The sequence below is a fragment of the Tachypleus tridentatus genome, chromosome 2 (genome assembly GCF_004210375.1).
Source record: "Tachypleus tridentatus isolate NWPU-2018 chromosome 2, ASM421037v1, whole genome shotgun sequence".
Lineage (NCBI taxonomy): Eukaryota > Metazoa > Arthropoda > Merostomata > Xiphosura > Limulidae > Tachypleus > Tachypleus tridentatus.
This window is the reverse complement of record NC_134826.1, coordinates 50,288,709-50,313,362: the sequence shown is the minus strand read 5'-3', so window position 1 is coordinate 50,313,362 and position 24,654 is coordinate 50,288,709. Positions and strand designations below refer to the sequence as shown.

Below are 24,654 nucleotides of genomic sequence, written 5' to 3'. Positions count from 1 at the left end.
AATCTGGTCGTGCTAGAACGTTTGAGGTTAATGATTAAAACCTAGGGTTAAAACACACACAAAAAAAAACAATAACAAATATCAATACACATGAAAATATAATTCCCGTAGCTTATAAATGCTTATTATTTCTAAATCCAAATGTTTGACGTGTTTACAAACATACAAGTTATTTATAAAAATGACTAATAACCTGTTTTGAGGTATTTTGACAAAATCAACTCTTCGTTTAAATCTTTTTTTCGTAACTTTCTGTACCGTGGCAACAGTCATTGCGTCATCAAGCATAAACCAATGAAAAACAGGTTCAGGAATTTTATTGCATTCTGGGCATCTTTATATTAACAAACTGAGAGTAGAGATTCGTAGAATAGATAAAGTGGAAACATGCCTCCTTCAGAGTCGCTGTGCAAATTGGGAAGACCTGCACCGATTCCATTTGTGGTAGTCATGAACCATTAACGAATTATACTGCACGTGCTCACGTGCTGTATTAGTGATGCGGTAAAAAGTTGATGGCTGAAGTTAGCACTAACTTCCAAGTGTAGGACGTGTCGGTATTTTTTTCTTAATTTCTACACATCTATTTGCATATGGTAGTTTTTTGCGTGCCTAAAATTACCCACCATTGGTAAGGGTCCTCCTGTGGGACAGCGATAAATGTATGGTCTTACAACGTTAAAATTCGGGGTTCGATTGCCTGTGGTGGACACAAGTTGGATAAACCAATATGGGTTTGCCGTAAAACAAACAAACTTTGGTAAGGCTTTTGAAATGTGAAACCGGGTTGAAATCCACTTTAAATATATATATAGTTGTGTTTCTATAAGAATCTTTCACCGTAGTTGTTATAAAAACATACACATTATTTAAAAGGAAAGGAGTGATTATGTTTTTTCCGTTTATCATTGAGAGAAGAGAACAGTTAGAAGTCCATTGAAACTGGAATAAACCGCCACAATGTCTCGTTCTAGCACGCTATTGGGTAGCCTTGATCTTTTGCTTGAATTTTTCTTGCCACTAGGGTGTATTTTAAATCCAAAATAATCTCCTCCCCTTATTGTAATTAATACTCACTAAAGTTATGTTTAATTATGAGCGGTGAAACCGTTCCAGAAGAAGATATAAAAAAAGGGGGGGAGAGAATTTTGAAATGACTTGAGTTTTTAACAACCCCAATGAGGAAAGTTTTGTAGTATCCGTAAGTACCCTAACATTCCGGATTCCAAGCTCACTTTTTTTGGAAGGGGGAGTTGTGTGTGGAGAGTCCACAATAGCTAGAACAATACTATTTTTTGCAATAGTATCATCCCTATCTCAAGATGACTGGTCTGGGTATTAGCACTTTAATTAAAATGAAGTACAGAACGACGTTTCGACCTTCTTTTTACTTCAAGTGGATCTCTCGTCGTCAATTACGTTTTCCCTATTTTATTTTAACAAGCTCAACTTTGTTGTCATCGATCAGTTGATCAATTATTTAGGTCGCTAGGCTTTCGACTCGCAATTTGAAGGTCGCCCTTTCAGCTGTGGGAAGGTTATAATTTGACAGTCGATCTTCCTATTCGTTCGTAAAAGAGAAGCCTAAGAGTTGGCGGTGGGTAATTATGGCTACCTGCCTTCGGGATGGCTAGCGAAGATAGCCTTCGTGTAGCTTTAAGTGAAATTCAAACTGAAAACAAAACAATTGAGGCAGCATTTTATTTTGGCGTTAGACACAAATGGTATTCGCTTTGTTGCGTTAAACGTAATACACGTTTGTATTTGTTATTTTAGCTAAAACATTGTACTCTCTGGTTCAGCAGCCAGAAGATTTGAGAAGACATCTTTTTCTGTGATCAAATCATCGGTTTTGGTTTAGAAGACAGAATATATATAGATGCAAAAGTTTTACCAACGATTTGTTACAAAGTTTGATAGTCTAGTATGTAATTTATATCAATGTTACTAATATTGTCTTATTTAAGAAGTTCCCTGCTGGTACAGCGGTAAGTCTACGGATTTAGAACACTAAAATTTGGAGTCCGATTCCCCTCGGTGGACTCGGCAGATAGCATGATGTGGCTTTGTTATAAGAAAACACTTATTCAAGTAATTCACACTTTACAGTACTGTTTTAAATTCTCAGGATTGATCGACTAAATAGCAGTTGACAAGAGAAGTGAAATAAAAAAAAGTTAATATCTGTCTGTTTGTTTTGTTATTGTTAATTTGTTGTGTTACTTTACATGCAATGTTTTTGATAAAATAAATGAAGACAAATTAACTTCCTTTATTGAATCATTAATTTTTAGCAAAAATACTTCATTAGGAATTCTATTTTTTCTGTACAAAATGCTTGTAATGTTTACTGAAAGCCTGACAAATTTCTCGAAGATACGTAACTTGTATCATATTGGACGATGTGTGGATACAAACCTATCACTCTTCACAATACGATACTTGTATCACTACACGTTTAAGATATATATATATACGTGTGTGTGTATTTATATTTTTGTGAAGATACGTGTGTGTCTTATGTTTTTAATAAGTACTAAATTTAAACTCAATTTATTCTTCTTTTTTCCGCGTAGTACTACTAAATTGTTTCTGTTGTAATTATCACAATACTTTATTTATTGAAAATTTAAAGTTTTGTCGTATTATTCAGAATGCTGTGTTACGTTTTTGGTATTGTTGTATGAATTAATGTAAGCTGTGAAATAACAAAACGTTTTGTTCACTTAGCTGACAAGTTAAATGGAGATTCTATTAGCATATTAGTTAACTGATGGAAATGTTCATATAGACCATGAGGGTTTTTACAAGTGAGAGAGAGTAACTGAAGCTCCCTGTCCGTTAGGGTTAGGGTTTGGCTAAAAGTAAACAATTAAGAGAAGTTTACACATCTGTTTGGCCTCTAGGTTGTGCGATCACACAACAACCAATCAAATGCCGCGCACATAGTCAGTAGCAATGAGTCTCAATTCGTTTATGTACCTAATGATCCTGGCAGTCGGTAGGCCTAAAGCCCAAATAACCAACCTTGTAACATCGCAAAGCGGCATGCAGTCTAGTACTGTTTCGCTGAGTAAGGGATTATTGGATATGTTTGACAGATTGAAGTCATCTCCACTGGATTTAGTCTCGGTTCTTCTAAATCTGTTATTCAGATTGATTAAAATCCTCCAGTGGCTCAAAAATGAATCTGTAGGCTTACAGCGCTAAAAGTTGGGTTTCAATACCTGTTGTGGTTGGAGCATAGATGGCGCATTGTGTGGTTTTGCACTTAACAACAACGCAGAGAAAAACAGTTTATTCCATTAATTTTATTTTTACGAAAAATACATTTTACAGACACGAGGAAAGTACCAGTAAAACAGGAAAAGATAAAATCAAACAAAAAAATACAGAAATAGGCAATGATAGATAAAGATACTCCTACACATCGGTACCTTATTATTGTTAATCAACAGTATCGATTTATTTGTTTTTGGGGATATCAATCACTTAAATGATTGTTTAGTTTAAATTTTAAAAATTACATATAACTCAAACTCCAATTAAGTTTACTACATAATAAACTAATAACACCGACAAAATAACAAGAATAACAGGTGCTAATTACTAAAACTTTTCTCACGGAGACTTAACTGACTCTAAATGGAACATTTATCCACCTACGCAAGAAACCAAAATTCTGTAAAGTTAACTTCGAGTAGGGCTAAATGTTTTGGTTTTATTGAGGCCTAAGTATGTGAAAAATTCTACAAATACTGCTATTTTTGTTTGCTTGTTTATTATTGGTTAGTTGCAGAAATGACGATTGACAAATGACTGCTTGTGGGTGTTTGTTTCGCATGGTGTTCACATAATACTAGTAATATCTCTGCTAGTTCTCGTGTTAAAAGTTAGATATGATTTCAGTACTAACTGATTTTTTTTAGTACATGCGTGGGGAACCATAATGAAACAGTGGATTGAAACTGGGATAAGCAACTACATTCCAAAATTCTGTGTAGAACCCCTACATTCTCTTAGTTTAATGTTTCAAGAAATGTTATCCCATTTATTCGGTCTGGCATGGCTTGGTGGATAGGGTACCCAACCCACAATCTGCTGGCTTGGCATGGCCAGGTGATTAGGGTGCTCATGTAGCTTTACCCGAAATTCAAAACAAACAAACGAAATCTGCTGTTCACGAAATTGAATCATGCTCACGAAAGTTCTCGCCATTACAGGAGTAGGGGCGTCATAATGGGACGATACATTCCACTTTTCGCTATCAAGGAGTAACTCATGAGTTGTTAGGGGGTGCTGTGGACTGGCTTCCTCCATTCTAGTCTATCACTTCCAAATTAGGGACGGTTAGGTAGCTCTCGAGTAGCTTTGCGCGAGTATATATAATAATTTAACGAATTTATTAAAATACATTTTGCATACTTTTTAACGTCGTGGTAAAAGTCCGTGGCTGACATTCCGTTGAACGTGATCGTTAAACTATTTTCTATAAAGAACCACGTGAGATAACGTCCATCAAAGTTTCTTATGATACTCTAGAAATCCTCGTCCACCATTATCGCTAGGTTTTTTTGCTTTTTTTTTTGTATATGTGTGTCTTTTTTTGTCTTTTTTTTAGTTCCTCACGCGAGTACACAAACACTCTCTTGAATACTCCGGAAAGTTATACAAAGTTTGTTTACGAGTGTGTTAGATTTTCCACGGCATCAACACCAGTCTTATAATCGTGATGGCGCCACTTACGGCGACGGTAGTTTTTTGTGTTTTTTTTGCAAGGTTTATTAAGGCATTAGTTTACGAAGAAGGACGTACTTTCATCATCAAATTAGAGATCCTTAAACACGTTTGATGTAATAATAATAATAATAACGATTTAAAAAAAGGCAGTTTTAACGAAAGAGTTTTAGGGGCCCGAGCTCGGGGCCCCTCAAAAAAAAACAAAAAAAAAAGACGTGAGACGTTATGGATCAGAGTATATCAAGGCTGTTTTAGTAACATGCTTCATCAAAGCTGCGACTCTATGATAAATCACAACCCTAGTGGTCACAGGAAACTGTATTTAACACATTCATAACAACTGCATTTGAAGAACCATGGTCCTTATTTATAGTTATTATTATTTTAAACGATAGCTATTCCACTCAAAATGTATACATCTACTTTAAATGGCCCTCGGTGACACAAAGACAAGTCTGTCAACTCGTGGCGTTAAAAAAACGGGTTTCGATACCCGTGGTGGGCAGAGCACAGATAGCGCAACATTGTGTACCTGTGTGCTTAACTACAAACTGCATGAAATGAATACTTTCGCCCGTTTATTTTTTGTTTTACACAAAACTTTCTCACTAATCTATTTAGTGCAATGTTTCACGCAACAACAGCTACAAAACACGAAATTATAAACAAAACGATCCGTCAAAACCAAAACTGTAGATAGAAACCATATACATAAAGTAGGAAAAAGTCAAACCAATATTTCAGTAAATCGAGTACCAAACATCATCAACCGCCAACTCTTGGTATACTTTTTTACTAAACGAGCACTGGGATTGACTGTCATTGTTTTACGCCAAGGGTGAGAATGTTGGGGAACGGGGATTCGATAACCTGCGACATGCAGATTACTAGCAAGCGCCCTAATCGAGATGCCACATTAATAGGTAGTACGCTCGTAGTGAGTGTATGTTTATTTTTAAATTTCATGCAAAGCTACACCAAGGTTGTCTGCGCTAGCCGTCCCTAATTTAGCAGTGTAAGATTAGAAGGAAGGGAACTGGTCGTCACCACCCACCGCTAACTCTTGGGCTACTCTTTTACCAACGAATAGTAGGATTGACCGTAACATTATAACGTTCCCACGGCTGGAATGGCGAGCATGTATGGTGTAACGGAAATTCGAACCCGCGACCTTCAGATTACGAGTCGAGTGTCTTAACCACCTGGCCATGCCGGGGCAGTGAATAAATAATAATAACATTTAATCGCTAAACAAGCACACACACACAAATAACAACGTGGTTTATAATATATATAAAAATCAGGCCAATGTTTAAAATTGGGCAAGTGGACCAGTAAAAGAAGAAGTTTAACACGTACAGATGAGCCCCACAGATTTAGAAGCTCCTTAACCCCATTGCTCCTACACCGACCCTCGATAAGACCGTTTCCAAAGATACAATTGAGTAAAAGCTAATGAGTGCGGTTATAAGAGAGTACTTCATAATTAGATGTATTCACATTGCAAAATAATGTGTTTGTTTTTGTCAAATTCAAAGCAACACAACTACGGGTATCGTAACCAGGTTTTTAGTGTTAGAATCTTCCAGATGTACCGCTGACTCACCGGGGAAGATTTTATTGTTTGTTTGTTGTTCGCCGCACTGCTACTCAATATTTTATCCGTTGCTCTGCCAACTGCGGGTATCGCAACTTGATTTGTAGCGTTATAAGATCAGGAGAGTGTAGCATGAATAATTAAAAGTGTGAATTCAGTTGCATGTGTGCTAGAAAGTCACACGGATGGGGGTATTTAATTACGATGTAACTTAGTTTCAGTAAAACTGCCCTCTGAGACATCGCCGCACTGTTAAATACAACAAAAATAAAAGCAAAATACATTTTATGTACTGAATACGTTTTAATGACGTAGGTAAGTCTATAATCCAAGGTGCCGCCAGTGTATTCTTATATTGAAACCAGCACTTTTGTCTGGCGACTTCTTACGCAGAAACCATACGAGTAAATAGCCAATTAGATGTGCTATTTGAAGAACTTATGTGTGAAACCCAGGTCCTAGCTAAAGAGGCCTTTCGTTTAACACCAAGATTAACATTACTTTATGGACGAAGAACAAGGGTGCCTTCTAAGATAGGGAGTATTTGTGTGTTTTTCTTATAGCAAAGCCACATTGGGCTATCTGCTGAGCCTAGCAAGGGGAATCGAACCCCTGATTTTAGCGTTGTAAATCTGTAGACATACTGCTGTACTAGCGAGAGCCGAGGAGTATTTAATCTCGCCAACTAAATGACGCCATTCCGTCAACTTGTTGACATTTTGAAACGCCCTCTTCACACATCCCGACTACAACAAACTAGATTTTTGCGCATCAGTTGTTTTATAGGTCGAGAATTAAACGTTTTTCTTTCTCGAAAATTATCTCGACCAGGCCCGGTCTAAGCGACGCCGTTGATACGTTTCTAAAACTTTATGTTTTTGAACACTTTTACACTCCACACGTAACCTTATATGTTTACTAGTTTCGTACATTTGCAGTTTTTTGTATTTGATAATGTTTTCTAAAGCTTGTTTTAGCTATGAAAATTGTTCGTTTAGTGAAAACCTAAACTGTGCATGCTAACCGATAGAACAATGTAGTATTGTCTTGCAAAAATTCTACAGTATTGTCTATAAAACAATGTAGTATTGTCATACAAAACCTACACAGTATAACCTATAAAACAATGTATTATTGTTGTACAAAAACTATACAGGCTTGCCTATAAAATAATGTAGTATTGTCATGCAAAAGCTATACAGTATTGCCTATTAAACAATGTAGTATTGTTGTATAGAAACTATATAGTTTTGCTTACAAAACAATGTATTCTTGTTGCACACAAACTATACTGACTTGCTGTTAAAATTATGCTGATGCAGATACGAAATCTGATTACATGAAGTATTTTCTGTTCAAGTGACGTAACATAATCACGCTCGTTACAGACTGTGCTATACATGATTAACCAGCATTAACAACAAACGGATCATGAGCAACACGCGTGACCAGTGAGAAGTTAAACAAGTGGAACTGAGTCAGTCTGTGACACGTGTGAAACAAGACAATGGTAAACTACTGAAGAAGAATCCTAAAAGCATTGGTCTAGAACCAACAGCTCTCAACCTGTGGGTTACAGAGATTCACGATTAAAATAGGCCTAATATTACTGAAACTTTAAACCAACCGATGGTGCCAGTTTGTTGTTAAGCGCGAAGATTTAGGAGTTGTCTACGCTGCGCCTACCACAAGTATGAATTTGTTAGTTGTTGTTGTTGTTTTTTTATTTCGCGTAAAACATGCTTCGTGTGACGGAGATTCCAATCCACGACTCTCAGATTACTTGTCGAGCACCCTAACCACCTGGCTACGCCGGGCCACCAGTATGGTAACTCGATTTTTAGCATTATAATTTTAAGACGTACCACAGGGGTGGATGGGTGGACTCTATAGTCGTAATTATTTTGTACTTTCAGCCCACGGCGACTTGACAGTAAGTTTGAGGAAATGAAGTACTAAAATTCGGGGTTCGAATTCCTACGATGGGAAGAGCTGAGATAGCAGATTATGCAGCTTTGTAGTTAAATAAAAAGCAAGTAATTCATATCTTCCAAAACAGTGTTTGTGTATGCATATGTGTATTTATATATATGATTTTAAATGTTTTTCCTTCAGTTTACATTTTATTAGACTTTGAATTAGAGACATATTCGTCAGTAATGGTTCTGCTTGTCAACATTTTGAAAAGAGATTAAAGCAAAATAACGTAAAAAAGACATTCTCGGACATGTTTTACAAGGAGTTTTTTGGAAAAAATCAGGTTACATTAGTTTTGTTTTTAACTTGTCTTCGTAAAGCAGCTGAACAATGTCTAGGATTGTAAGAGGAATTGCTGAACTCGTAACTCGGTCATAATCCCTGTAGATGTTTAGCCAAAGAGAAATCGACAGAACTGCTGTTTCATAGGCGACGCCTTAATCTGGAGGCCGGGAAACTTGGCAAGGTCGTACATACAAAATGTGGCATTTTAACCAGTTCTACGTCATTCCTTTGACAGGTTTATCTAGTAACTCGTTTAATTCTTTCTTCCATAAGAAATATGGGACATCCGACTTTACGGTTTAATTTGTTTCGAATTTCACGCAAAGCTAAACCAGAGCAATCTTCGCTAGCCGTCCCTAATTTAGCAGTAATAGACTAGAAGGGAAGGCAGTTGGTGAACTTACCCACCGCCAGCTCTTGTGCTACTTACTCTCTTGCCAATGAATAATGGGATTGGTTGTAACATTATAACGTCCCTACGGTTGAAAAGAAGAGCTTGTTTGATGACAAGACCTCAGGTTACCTGATGTTCTGTTTCTATGAGGGTGTGCTCTGCGTTTTGTGGCAGTGAATGCGCTAAAACTACCATTATTCGCATAGATAAGAGTAGTCCAGGAGTTGACGGAAAGTGCCTTTTCTTACTAGCTGCCTTCCTCCCAGTGTAAGGATTCTCAGCCTTCTACACTTGAAGATCCACTTGATTATTTGGAGAAATTGTAAGGAACCATTTGATTACCGTGTATCACTTTTGAGACTTCAGCTTTACCGGCGTACCACCAGGGGGAATAGCGATGTTTGACCTGCGCGGAAATTTATGAACGTTATTAATGTCGTGTATTAAATATAATTGTAAAGTAATAATCATTATATACAAATCTATACACGTACCTGAAAATAAAGAGGTTGTTGACTGTCAGTATGAAGGGGTGGTACTGCTTAACAACGAAGATGCGGCTCCGAGTCAGTAAGATGATTTCGGGGTCAGGGACAAAAAATTTTAAGGCTGGGGTTTCCGTTTATTTTTTTCCTCTGTCGGGTGCCACCGTTGGTACATGTACCTCACTTTGAGAAACACTGGTTTAGGCTCACATCAGCCAGTTCAGAGTTTTTGTTCTAACTTATCTATTCAACATTTAGGACGGGATATTTGCCATGTCCGAAAATTCTGAACGAAAACGAATAGATTGTGACAACTATTAAACTTTGTTATTTACTTTAGCGTATAATATATTTGTTGTTATGTTTACAATACCAGTTTTCTGCAGAGTATATTAAAAGAACTTGTAAGGGTACCTTGACAACCGGAAAAGTTATTTAGTGTTTTCCTAAAACTGAAAAAAAACAACAAAAACAGAGCTGTCATCACTATTCTGAAGCTGTATCCAGATAATTACAATAGTTTTAAGTTTTTCCATGTTACTATTATTATAACCAAACATCCTTGGTTCTCATATCAATTTCAAGGTATCAAAAATGACCGAAAGATTACATCATAACTGTATTTATAGGTTTACTACCAGGGTGACTGAATACCTAAATCAAGTTAGTGCCAAATAGGGTAATTCAAAAAATTCTCTTCTTCACAGATATCTTGATATTACCCCTAGGATACTAAGAATGAATAGAAACCCTATAACCTGAGCGCTTTCGAAAGGTGAACCTGAAGATAACCTAAGAAAGCCGAAACGTTGTTCTCTGCTTTATTAGTAAAAGTGTTAATACCCATACCAGCCACTCTGAGTTACATGTTTTACTTCAAGTGGGTTTCTCGTCATCAAGAAGGTGGACCTCTCTTCTTGACTCTGACGAAGGAAGGTCCACCTTTCGAAAGCGCTCGAGTTATGGTTTTTCACTCATTTCTTTCAAGACTTCTAAAACCCACGTGTTTTCCGAAGATCAAGAAAGATACTAACATTGAACTTACGACTGGTACCCATATATTACTATGTTTAAGTCAAAGCTTAGCTGTGGCACAGAGTAAGTTTTGTAATAATGTTCGCTGAAAACCTGACCTTTAATTCATTCATTGCTTATCCTTGAAAAAAGTTATGTATTTGTTAGGCTTAGTGTAATGTGTGACTAGTGTAATTAATTGAAGATTTTAAAACGCGGTTCACGTAGCGTGTTACAACTAACAACGAAAGCCTTCGAAACCAATTACCAGAGCGTATGAAATAAAATAAATTATTAAGATATATATATATATATGTAAACCACTTTATAACTTCGGTAAATTTGACGTTGCCTATAAATTAAGTTAACGTGCTAGTTCCAGAAGAAAAATAAACGAAAAGAAAAAGCTAGGAACCTTTGAGTTTCGACGTCATTCGAATCCATGTGATCTGTGGCACCTGCCTGAAGTCACGTGTATGTACGTTGAATGGAACAGAAAGCGTGCAGACAACCACGTGCTTCTCGTGAGATTTTGAGGTCAGTCACGTTCGGTAGTGTGACAGTATGTGATAACTCTGTGATTGCTGGCGTAGCACGCAGGCTGATTGTGTTGAATCTTTTTGTCAGCAAGACTTCCAAATTGTATTTCTCTTTCTGATTCACTTAAAAAGTGTATTGTTGTATCTATGGCGTATGTGACCAAAATGGTCTTTTCACGATAAAAGTCCCGAGTACACGAGACGCTTGAGGTAAGGTTTTTAGGTGGTGTAGCCTAATTTGAAGTTATTAACTGAATTTTTCATTAACACTATTTCTTTTCTTTCTTAACAACAGTTTGTATAGTTTTTCCACCGTACGGTTTTACAACATCAGAAAGTGTAATTATTGCACGTATTCCACTGGTTAATTAATGAGTCGTGTAGTGTGTGTTTTTCTTATAACAAAGCCACATCGGGTTATCTGCTATGTCCACTGAAGGGAATCGAACCCATGATTTTAGCATTGTAGATCCGCAGACTTACCGCTGCCCCGCCGGGGGACAATGATGAGACAATAACTTAGTAATTAACACAGCTGAGGTTCCCTGAATTAGAGAACACAATAATGAGTTTGACAACGTTATACGTAAATAAGGTTTGAATGATGACCCAACATACTTGGATACTTTCTTTTTGGAGGGGGAAAGGGTACCGAAAACTGGAGCGCCTTATTTGTGACTATTTAATTTAAAATGAAACAGCGCCTTTACTTGCTAGTTATACACATTCATAGGGACACTTTCAAGTCGAAGGGTCAAAATGGGAATAAATGCTCCTCCCCCCTACAGTTTTTCCGCAATTTATGGTGAAATATAGTTTATACACGATGAATTTAAAATGTCTTGATCAGCTGGTCTCTTATAAGTAGCATTGTGTTGTTCTTCGAAGAACTTAATGAAAGTAAGGAATGTTTGTTTTTCTTACATCAAAGCCACATTGGGCTATCTGCTGAGCCCACCGAGGGGAATCGAACCCCTGATTTTAGCGTTGTGAATCCGTAGACTTACCGCTGTATTAGCGGGGGGAGGGCAGAAAGTAGGGATAAAATGTGTCAAACATACTGCATCTGATACTTAGTGCCGACGAGGCCTTTTGCATATTACCGAGAGTAGTCACGCCGGTTGGAATACAACAGACATAATAACGGTTATTATTCATTTCAACCCTGTCTTAACGACTATTCTTGTTTATGTTAGCAATTCGAATTCAACACTACCATCTGCATTACTGTTTTTATTCAACATAGAATGTGTAGTCAAATCTTTGATTGTAAACGGTTACAATTGAACCATTACATATTTTCCTAAAATAACCATATATTTCTCTAACATGAGAAGTAGTAGCCCATTCTTTCAGGTTAAGCCTACTTTCCCAGCCATAATAAGTAAAAACGAGAAGTAAAGAAAAAAGGCTCACAGTCTGCAACTTCCCACGAAGATTCGATGTAATCTGACTGTGGCTACATCTTGCACCAAATAAATTGTTCGTATTCCTGTAGTCGGAAACCTCACTGGTTCAACTGGGTCTGTGGAAATTCGGTATCATTAGCGTTGCAAATAAAAGCATCATTAAGAGATGTTCTATGAATCCTTTTAATAAAACACGAAGAAAATTATGTAAGGTGATAACCTGCAACAGGAGATTGTGATCAGCTAATAACAAATCATCATCAGAGGGTCCATTAAATTATCCATTTCGGATCACTCTGGTAAATATTGTATAGAGGGCCTTTCCCTCGTTGGTAACAGATAATTATTACATTAAAAAGAAGAGAGAAAAAACACTATCAAATGGTGCAATTGCTCAGAGAAACAGGGATAGATTCGCCAGGAGAATACATGATTTTTTGTCGTATGTTGCAGATGGCAGAAAAACATGATCGTGTGTTTGTTTTAGACAGTTAGTTAATTAATAATTTTGGTTAAGAAAATTGATATAAAGGTAATCATATAACAGTCAATAATAGTAAACATAACACTTAAGCGCTCGACTTCCTCCGTCTAAAGACATACATCGTTAAAAGTCGGAGTTCGATTCCTTACGGTGGACGTAGTAGATATTCTTATGTGGCTCTGCTCTTAAATAAATAAATGCTTAACAATTAAGGTTAATATTAGTGATTGGAACGCATACAGAATATGATGTTTAAGAACTTTTTTTCAATTTGGAACATTGCAAATCGCGTATAAATTAGCTGTTGGAGCTGTTGTTTATTTTATTTCACGTTTACTAAATTCGCGTATAGTGTGTTTTTGTAAGATACCAAGTGTTTTGCTGAACTCCTTGCAGGTGCCTTGAACATGTGTTTGCCGTTATGTGAATGTGTTTTAAACTTTCAACTGTGTTAAGAAGTGAAGAATGCAACTGATTGCGAGCTCAAGAGAATCAGTATTCTATATTATTAGAAATGAACTGTATACAGATTCTGATTGGTTAAGTTCTGTCAGGAGCTAGAGCAGAATTATTTATAAGTACGGTGTGGGCACTGTAGTGTTAAATTGGCTAACTTCGACTTGCCAAACAGAATTAATGTTTTTCATAGTTAAAGTTCACTGAACAGTACCCGGAGACTAGTGTGTTATTCAAACTTTGTTTGTTAGAATAATATAAAATATCTTAAGCTTTTTGTTTTGTTTTAATAAAAACAATAACAGTTAATTGTTTCGGTACGTCAACAAATTCCGAAAGGTGGCTGCTTGAAAGCTACCACCTGGTGGACAGAGACAGGAGGTGTAAAGTAATACCGGAAGATTAATGTTTACAATATAGTCCCCCCCCCCCACAGAAAGTTCGAGAAGCATACTTTTTAACCAATCAGTAAGTGTGTGACTGCCATATTATCTGGGTTTCCGCTTTGCAAAAGTCAAAGTCTAAACTTCTAAGCATGCTCGAAGCTGCCAAGTCCAGATGATAAAACACGGTGAATCTATGCTAATTTATAAAGACTTAGTTTTAACTTAGTCCCAAATAATACGGGTTCTCTTGCATACATCACCATCTTGTACAGTAATCTAATTTCACACAAAACTAAAACCATACTTCATACACGATCTTACAAAATATTAAATAATTTGAACGTAGTTAGGACACAAAACACGTGTTATTTAACATTGGGTTGTAGTTCGTTTCTTATGAATGTTAGATTCGTTATATGACAATATTTCCCGCACTTGTTTGACTCAGGTGCACGAGCAATCACCACCTATCGGAAGTAAACTTTATAATAAGTCGTGAATACGTATTGTACAGTATTTTCAGAATACATTATTGGTTATAAACTCTTTCAACGGCTCCTTAATACAACGTATGACGTTTGGCATTTTAAACCTGCGCGGCACGTTATAAGCCACGTGGGTTAAATGACCAGTTCGGAGGCCTCAAGGTTTGGAGCACAGCGACTTCGCAGAGGCTACTCCTAACCTGATAATATGTACGGATGGCTGTTACTTTATAAAAAAAAAACATGCAGGGTAATGCTATTGAAAAATAAAAAAAACGAGAAAAATACGGACTTGCTAAACAGACGTATCAGTTAATTCTGAACATTAGATTACTTTATGTTATTCTTTGTTATTCTTCAGCTAGATATTTAATAAAGACGTCTAGTGAGTTATCATAACGAAATCATGCAGCAGCAGTGTTTGTTAGTAGTTTGTGGTGTAATATATTTAGTTTTCAGTGTCAGACTAATACACAGTGTTTGTTGGTCGTTTTGTGGTGTAACATATTTAGTTTTCAGTGTCAGACTAATACACAGTGTTTGTTGGTCGTTTTGTGGTGTAACATATGTAGTTTTTAGTGTCAGACTAATACACAGTGTTTGTTGGTCGTTTTGTGGTGTAACATATGTAGTTTTAATGTTATCCCGCCAATACACTGCTTGTTGGTAGTTTTATGGTGTAACTTATGTAGTTTTTAGTGTATAACTAATACAGAATGTTTGTTGGTAGTTTTGTGTTGTAACGTGTTGTTTCGAATCGTAGATTAATACATAGTGTTTGTTACTCGTTTTGTGGTGTAAAATACGTTTTAGGAATCTTCCAGTCGGACCTTAGAACAGTAATATGTTTTAAGCAGTTTATTAATCCGTAGAAGAAGCGAACAACGTTTCGACCTTCTTCGGTTTCTCTACAAGTGGGTTTTCTCGACATCACTGATCACAGTTTATTAATCCGTATTAACTGTAACGTACGTTATTCATAATGAATTTCAAGTGTATTTGTTTGGCATTGAAAAGAGCAACGTGTTACTTCCTGAGACTAAAAATCCTTTAATTAAAATATTGGAACATCGTCTTGATTTGTATATATTGATCATGACTTCTTGATAAAAAGTTCGTCATAGTACATGTTCATAAATTTAGCGTCTTACATAGTGTGTGTGTGTGTGTTTTCTTATAAAGGGCAATATGGTGTGTCAACCGAGAGGAATCGAACCCCTGATTTTAGAGACCTTAGGGATTTGAAGTAATTTATCATTCGTGTTTGTATTTCTGTTTTTATAGTATCAGGGACACAACATTACCCCTAAAAATTCTTTCAGTTGATTTCATTGGCTTATAACACGCCACCAAACTGAGAATTCCTGTATTGTAGTATCTAAGGTATCATTATTATTTTTATAAAAATAAAATGTCAATCTATGTCAATCTTCTTTTTTTTGCGATATTTCTTGAATAATAACAGTTTGCCATCAGAGTAAATAGATAAGGCTCTTGAATCTGACAAGAACAAAATTATATGATACACATCTCTGTAATTTCCTCTTGTAAAGATGTTACAACGCGAAATAGTAAGAATAAAAAACAGTGTATATAAAGGGAAGGAAAATTTGAACAATATTAATAATATTTATGTATTATAACCTTTTAAACCTTTGATAAACTCATGTCATTCGTGCATAAAATGAAAATTGTTTGTTTATTTTTGTGCAGTTAATCACAAAGCTACGCAATGGGCTATCAGTGCTCTGCCCACTACGAGTATCGAAACCCGGTTTACAGTAGTATAAATGCTCAGGCGTACCACTGTGCCACTAGGGGGCGCAAAGAATAAAGAATGATTTATAGAAATGCCATATTGCAACTGACATCAGTGTGAAGTTGGAATGTGTGTTATTTCAAGAAGATCACATCATAAAGGAATCAGATATTTGATACATGTGTATATACATACATATAATGAAAGAAATTCCACGTATCGCGCGGTTTGGTTCTTCATCAGATGGTGTTTCAACACGCTCTAAATCTTAAAGGAAATCAGATAGCTTTTCGTGAAATTCTAACGTTGGCAGAAATATTCAGAGACGAAGTATTTGCTGAAACACCTCATATCTTTGAAATTCCCACATGCCTGACTTAGACAAACATAAAAAAATGTTCAAAATAAATATACAGTTTAAAATGCATAAATGAAGACTACGAGATAAGTGTTGTAAGTCAGTAATGTGTTACTTAACCGCAGTGGGTGCGTTAACCTTTCCGGATCTTTAGGATTACGTTTATTTAAATACAGGAGTGCTTCGATTTTACTCACGTGCCTTCTTTTATTAGAATACTTAAGTAAGGAACAGTTTCCTTATTTGAATGATGATGAATGGAAATGATCGTGTTACATGTTGGAATGACCAAGAGGTCAACGTTCCGAAAAATAACTGTTTTATCTCTTATTTTCTTTTGAAAAGCACTTTGGAGTGTAGAATTGAATCACGTGTGAACATTTATTTTCGTTAACCCCAGTGGCGCAGCGTTATATCTGCGATTAACACCTCTAGAAACTGGGTTTCGATACCTGTGGTGGGCACAGATAGCTCATTGTCTAGTTTTATACTTAATTGCAAACAAAAATTGACCCTAATTAAAAACGAGTAAAAATTGCCTTTAAAGTTTGGTATAGATACAATAAAAAAAAACGGGTTTTATAGTTTCCATATAGAAGCTTTCTCAATTACCTTGACCTTAAACCGACCTCTGTTTAAGACTTTCTTATCAAAATAAGATGGAGGTTATAAAATACAAAGTCCATTCAAATCATTTTCAAAGCCACGTGACTAAGAAATACCAATAACCTTTAACTTCAAAATTAGCGCATATAATTATATATAAAAAAGTTGTTTTTTATCAAAACATACTATACGTATGTGGTGTTATAAAATACGTCCTTTAGGTACAGACTTTATTCAAGTATTACATACAAATATTGATTTAGCCACGTTTATGTAAAGTTTGCACGTGTCACTTGAAAATTAAAAACGTAGAGTAATGGTAACAGCTTACGTCACCATAAAATCAAGATGTAAGCGATGAGAAATGGTGGAAGTGATTTTTTTTGCATAAGTAGCGATCAATATAGGAATTACTTGAAGATCAAATATCGATTTTCCCCGAACATTCTGTTCCTTCATCGCCCAACATCAAAATCAACATAATCATCATCGGTTGAGTCCTCGAAGGTAAAGAAACTACTTTGAGTCACTTTTAATCTGGGGAATTTGACATCTACCAATTTTTCGTAGTGCTTTAGTTTTACCAGCCGAGACTTCGACTATTAGAAAGGTTTGCTTACGCACTTCTCATCTGGGGAATCTGACATCTATTAATTTTTCATAGTGCTTTAGTGTTACCAGCCTATGCATCGACTATTAGAAGGGTTTGTTTGCCCACTTCTCATCCAGAGAATCTGACATCTACCAATTTTTCTTAGTGCTTCAGTGTTACCAGCCTGTACTTCTACTATTAAAAGGGTTTGTTTACCCACTTCTCATCCAGAGAATGTGATATCTACCAATTTTTCAAAGTGCTTTAGTGTTACCAGCCGAGACTTCGACTATTAGAAAGGTTTGCTTACGCACTTCTCATCTGGGGAATCTGACATCTATTAATTTTTCATAGTGCTTTAGTGTTACCAGCCTATGCATCGACTATTAGAAGGGTTTGTTTGCCCACTTCTCATCCAGAGAATCTGACATCTACCAATTTTTCTTAGTGCTTCAGTGTTACCAGCCTGTACTTCTACTATTAAAAGGGTTTGTTTACCCACTTCTCATCCAGAGAATGTGATATCTACCAATTTTTCAAAGTGCTTTAGTGTTACCGGCCTGTACTTCTACTAGTAGAAGGGTTTGTTTACCCACTTCTCATCCAGAGAATGTGACATCTACCAATATCTCGTGGTGCTTTAGATTTACCAGCCTGGAGTTCGGCTGTTAGAAAAGTTTGTTTACTTATCTGTTGTTTGCTCGGTTCCCAACACACCACTTGCCGGCATGGAGACTACATTCACTAAATCAAAACTAGTTTACCAGTTTCCTGTTTGCCCCTTAGTTCGTTACGTGCAACTACCCGATTTGGACCTCAACCACCGAAAAAGCCCATTAATGTTTTTCACCACTAAAGCACTGTCGTCCAGCTCCATCTTTCACTTGTTCGATAGTCGATAATTTTATTGATACAAATCTTTACATATTTTGATTCTAAATATTTATGAACAAATCGTGAACATTCAACTAAAATATTGCTCCAACCATTAAGATAATCAAACGTGAACATCACTGAATTTTTTATATTGTTTTACAATACTTAAATAACTTTGTCTATCACTATAAGTAAAAAAAAAGAAAAAAAGATTAGTTTCAGTGCGCGTTCCAGTCAACACGATTCGTTCAGTGAATGCTTTTTGTTTTGTAGAAAATTGTAGCATATAATGTAAATGGTGGCAGTTGAATACTGAATGAATTTTTTTACAAGTGTTCACGCATTATATAGTATCGTATACCCTATGGAAACCACCAGCAATAATTTGTGCGGGTCATGGGTTCAAATCTCCGTCCCACCAAACATGATGCTCACCCTTTTAGCCGTGAGGCGTTATAAGGTGACTATCAGTTCCACTATTCGTTGTTAAAAGAGTAGCTCAAGAGTTGGCGGTGGGTGGTGATGACAAACTGCCTTCCCTCTACTCTTTCACTGCTAAATGAGGGAACGGCCAGTGCAAATAGCGCTCGTGTAGCTTTGCACAAAATTCTTAGCAAACCAAACCTTACCCTTCGCCTCACCTCTCTACAAATAAAATCAAGCATTCTACGAATGTAACCAATATGTTTACAAACATATACCGTATACTTGTTTTCATTCATTGAGTAATAAAAAGTATAACTGTTTTTGTCAGTTGAAACACCATAGGATGTAAACACATTTAGTCTAAGAGTGCACAGAAATAAAATCCAAAATCATGATATTTCTTAAACGAGAAATTTAATTTACTACCAGTGATCTCTTGTGGGCGGTTTTGACTGACAGATCATTGACACATTGCGACTCTCCACCCGCATTTTCATGTGCCAAAATAAACCAAAATGTTAGTGTCATTACATCTTCTGTTTATTATCATGTCTTACAACGTACTTATCTGTTTTTATTTTCTTTTAAACTGCAATCCCCATCTCGCCTTATTTACCATATGGCGAGTACGTTTAGTAAGTAAAATGAGTGACGTTTATAACATATATTATGCATTTTAGTGTTTAATTATATAATTATAAAACTTATCGTCTTTATTACTAAGACTGTATATATATATATATATATATATATATATATGTACAATGATTATATGATTTTTCGTATAGGAGTCAAGCTATTTGTAGTTTGGAAGGAGCGCTTGTGGTACCAGTTACAAACGAAAAACAAAAACAAACACAAATTTTCCTTTCTAATTTAAAGTATAAAAGTTTCAAGTCTTGGCTAAGAATTATGTTTGAATTTTATAGTACGTCGACGTTGACGAAATCAAAATATGCAATTGTATACTTAGATAATTTTTTCTACAAATGGGCCCGGCATGACCAGGTGGTTAGGATGCTCGACTCGTAATAGGGTCACGGGTTCAAATCCCGTCACACCAAACAAGCGTGCCCTTTCAGCCGTGAAGGTGTTACAATGTTACGGTCAATCCCATTATTCGTTGGTGAAAGAGTAGCCCAAGAGATGGCGGTGGGTGGTGATGATTAGCTACCTTCACTGCTAAATTAGGGACGGCTAGCGCAGATAGCCTTCGTGTGACTTTGCGCGAAATTTCTTAAACAATTTTCTATGAATTGAAACGTGAGATTGACTAGAATATCACAATATAAAAATATATCGATATTTTGAACGGTTTTGCAGTGCGGTAGTTTAATAGAAAATAGGCTCTGTAAACGTTTGCAGTCTGTGGTTTTTGTGTTTGTTTGTTTTTAACTTTTCGATGTGTATCGCCAGCTAGTAGAGAAAACTGGTTTCTTCTTACGATTCGCGGTTTTATCTACTGCTTAGAACAGATGAAAATCCAGAAGTTAAAACAGTTTTGTTGCAGTGGCCTCCGATGGAAGTCTTAGAACTTGTACAGGTTGTTCTAAAGGATATATTTTTACATATATTAATTATAAAGTTATGCTTTTATAGCCCAAACTAGTGTTTATTGGTAGCGGTTAGAAAACTGCATTGAACTATTATTGCGTTAATGTGTTTCTTTCACTTCTAGTAGAACTTGTTAAACACATACGAGTATGGAACGAGTTTAATAGCTTTTACTAAGTTAGAGAAAAATATTTAAGCTTTAAGAGTCGAAGGTTTCTTCACTTCCTTTATTGTTGTACCTGGTGTTGAGAACAATGTGGCTGTAAATTACCTCACTATCTTTGTGCCTCGTGTTGAGAACAATGTGGCTGTAAATCAACTCACTATCGTTGTGCCTCGTGTTGACAACAATGTGGCTGTAAATCAACTCACTATCTTTGTGTCTCATGTTGACAACAATGTGGCTGTAAATCAACTCACTATCTTTGTGTCTCATGTTGACAACAATGTGGCTGTAAATCAACTCACTATCTTTGTGTCTCATGTTGACAACAATGTGGCTGTATATCAACTCACTATCTTTGTGTCTCATGTTGACAACAATGTGGCTGTAAATCAACTCACTATCTTTGTGTCTCATGTTGACAACAATGTGGCTGTAAATCAACTCACTATCTTTGTGTCTCATGTTGACAACAATGTGGCTGTAAATCAACTCATTATCTTTGTATCTCATGTTGACAACAATGTGGCTGTAAATCACCTCACTATCGTTGTGTCTCTTGTTGACAACAATGTGGCTGTAAATCAACTCACTATCTTTGTGCCTCGTGTTGAGAACAATGTGGCTGTAAATCAACTCACTATCGTTGTGCCTCGTGTTGACAACAATGTGGCTGTAAATCAACTCACTATCTTTGTGTCTCATGTTGACAACAATGTGGCTGTAAATCAACTCACTATCTTTGTGTCTCATGTTGACAACAATGTGGCTGTAAATCAACTCACTATCTTTGTGTCTCATGTTGACAACAATGTGGCTGTAAATCAACTCACTATCTTTGTGTCTCATGTTGACAACAATGTGGCTGTAAATCACCTCACTATCGTTGTGCATCGTGTTGACAACAATGTGGCTGTAAATCAACTCACTGCCTTTGTGCCTCGTATTGACAATAATGTGGTTGTAAATCAAGTGACATATTGCACATTTCAAAGTTAAATTTATCTTTAGAATTTACAAATAGTTAACAATTAAATTACAAGCTTGTATAGGTAGAATACTGTTGTTCTTACAAGATGGTGTTAGTATTACATGCTGTCTACTTGATTGTCACTTTATATTACACAGTGGCTAAAGGGTTAGTTCAGAGACCCTTAAAATGTAGACACAGACATCCCTCATTTATCACTACTGGTCAAAGGGAGGTTATCAGGTTACTTGTGCGAATACTCTCAACCAAATAGCAGGATTGGTCAAAATTGTATAAGACTCTTAAGACTGAAGTACGGAACATATTAAACGGTATATTACGATTCGAAATTTGGACCTCCCATCTGTGGACCGTCATGTCAGTTTCCAACCCGATGAAAGACATATGACAGTTTATAATCTATCGTAATCTGGAATTGAACTAGAAATATCCAATCTTAAGCCTTATAGCAATATGTAACAGTTTGCAAATAATAAAATATTACAATAACATCTTAATACTACTAAGTTCTTTTTATTATTTATTTCTTACTTACAGTCTGTAACCCACAAAAAGGATTTGTCACAAATTACCTTGGCTTCACCACTGCTATTGTGATTCTCATATCAGTGAGTGGATGAAAGTTAAGAAAATGATGGAGCTTGGGAAATGGTGCAGAACATCTTTGATTTTGCTTATTGTGTTCCTGGTGCTGGTGTCGGTGATGCCTCTGCAGTCCAATGCTCGAGCTAACAGTTTGGTGTCATACAGGGAAGCATTAGAAAAAACCCGAGAAGCCCAAGAGTTCCTCGCAGGTCACCATTCAAGACCCTACAGGACCAATCGACGTCCTGGGTAGGTCGTTAATCTAATCATTTATTTACTACGTGCCTTATATTTGTTTCGGGATTAATTTCGGTGTGTGAAACGTTATTACTGTTTCTGTGTGTTTCACTTGGTTGAGGAATACTCTGTATTATCTCAAATATTATAAACAGTAGTAGAGCATCTAACATCTTAGATACATGCAGGAACCGAGCTTGTATTAAACCATTACAGCAAATAGCTCGTTTGTCTTTGTTTAGTTTTGTATCCGTTTAGTTGATTGCTATTTCTCAAATGACTCTATATTTTGACATGGCTTCACACTGAATCGCTGTAAATTCGTTGTTCACTTTGATTTCATTGTGCTGCTCCGCTCTTTACGGGAACAGCGGTATGTCTGCGGACTTACATCGCTCGAATTTGGATTTCCATACCCGTGATGGACAGAGCAGAGAGAGCCAATTGTATAGCTTTGTGCTTAACTTCAAACGAACAGATTTTCTTTGTGATGCTTAGTTACGTTTCTTCTTAGGTTTATTGGGTCTTATTCAGTCACTATCAAGCTAGCTTTCAGATCTAAATTTCTACGTACACTAACTTTAGTTTTACTTCTGATTCGTTCTTTTTTCTTTTTCATATTATATCCTTCTTATTACACGTTTCTCAGAAAAAACGCCACCCGGTAATTCAACAGTAAGTTTGAGAGATTGTAATGCTAAAACCTGGGGTTCAATCCCTGCAAAAGACACAGCGCACGTACATCATTTTGTAAATGAGCGCCTTAAAACAAGCAAACTAAGCTAAATCATCATATAATTAATTCCTAATCTAATGTGTTCATTTACTAACTTAACTGGTATTTGGTCACTTTTATTTGTCCGTGTGACATACCCTTGAATTTCTTTATGTTACCGAATGTGCTTAGCCTTAAAATTTTTTCATAAGTGATTCTATGTTGTTTTTATTTTAAGTAAGCTAGTATTTAATAATAGAGATCGACAAGGATTTCAAGTAATTCACGCGCCGATAAACCACCCTATCAAATTCCCAAGGGAGAAACCGACCTTTCAAAGTACTGGTTGCGATATGTTATACGCATATTCTCTAACAATACGCTAAACAGGTCGCTAATGTTTCCGGTATAGCATTTCAGAAATTTCTAAATCAACGGATTTTTTTTTCGTCTACAATTTACCTACCTGATCACGTCAGCGAGGCTAGCGTCTAGATGGCTCGGACTATCACTACAATCTTTCTCCAGCGCGCTGGAATTTACATATTTGATATCCCGATAAAAATGTATATGTATATACACCGAGGTATAATATAACTAGTAAACATATAATGCACGTATTGAAATATCTTTTCAATTTAATTCAACCCAACAGACAGCGTTACGTATCGAGATAGACACGCGACAATTTCTAAAGGTACAGTGTATGCTTTATTATACAGGAATAATATACAAAATAAACAAACAGAAATATTAAAAAAATATGAATTTTAAAATGAAGTAGAGATCCTGTTATAAAAATAATGAAACAAGAATGAAGAGCACATTCATAAATTTATAAAACTTAATCCCATTTTGGCAGCTTTATACACTTATCTCTAGGCTAAAAAGTAAGAAAGTTTTATAAGTATGTTATCGTGGTTTTAATTCTTACAAAAGTTATAGCTATTACGGATATAGCTATACTGAAAATTTATAGCTGTTGTAACCATTTCATGGACAGGTAACAACTGAATATATTAATAGGAAATTAAATTATAAAGATTTGGTTTGTTTTGAATTTCGTGCAAAGCTACACGAAAGTTATCTGCGCTAGCCGTCCCTAATTTAGCAGAGAGGGAAGACTAGATGGAAGGCAACTAGTCACCACCACCCCCCGCCAACTCTTGGGCTACTCTTTTACCAACGAATAGTGGGATTGACCGTCACCTGTTTGGTGCGACGGGGATTCGAACCCGTGACCTTCGGATTACGAGTCGATTGCCTTAACCACCTGGCCATGCGGGGTCAGATTTTAATGGAAAGTAGGAATCGTTGGCTATTCATAACATTACAATTAGAATTATTCTATACAAAATAAATGTTCTAATAAAAGTGCACAAAGAAGTAAAGTTATACTAATTGAAAAGATTTAAAATCCTTTGTTTAAATAAACCAGTTTCTGTTTGGGAAAAAAAAATCATGGAATTTTTCCATGACACTGATTTGTAGTTATAACAAATTCAAGTAGAAAGAAAAAATATGAATTATGATTGGGACAC

The 24,654-nt window shown here is 36.1% G+C and overlaps 1 protein-coding gene across 6 annotated transcripts in view; it reads left to right on the top strand.

Moving 5' to 3' along the window:
• Positions 1 to 736: 736 nt before the first annotated feature.
• Positions 737 to 24,654, top strand: part of LOC143243688 (epidermal growth factor-like protein 8) — a 57,235-nt gene continuing 33,317 nt past the window's right edge. The window contains exons 1-3 of one of the 6 annotated variants that reach the window (XM_076487362.1): positions 11,021 to 11,241; positions 15,965 to 17,481; positions 22,114 to 22,410. In XM_076487362.1, the coding sequence (XP_076343477.1) occupies positions 22,193 to 22,410 (218 nt within the window). In that variant the 5' untranslated portion in view covers positions 11,021 to 11,241; positions 15,965 to 17,481; positions 22,114 to 22,192. Of the gene's footprint in view, positions 761 to 7,752; positions 8,029 to 8,143; positions 8,166 to 11,020; positions 11,242 to 15,964; positions 17,482 to 20,390; positions 20,412 to 22,113; positions 22,411 to 24,654 lie in introns of those variants that run through there. The other 5 variants (XM_076487340.1, XM_076487331.1, XM_076487349.1 and 2 more) reach the window with 5 other exon arrangements.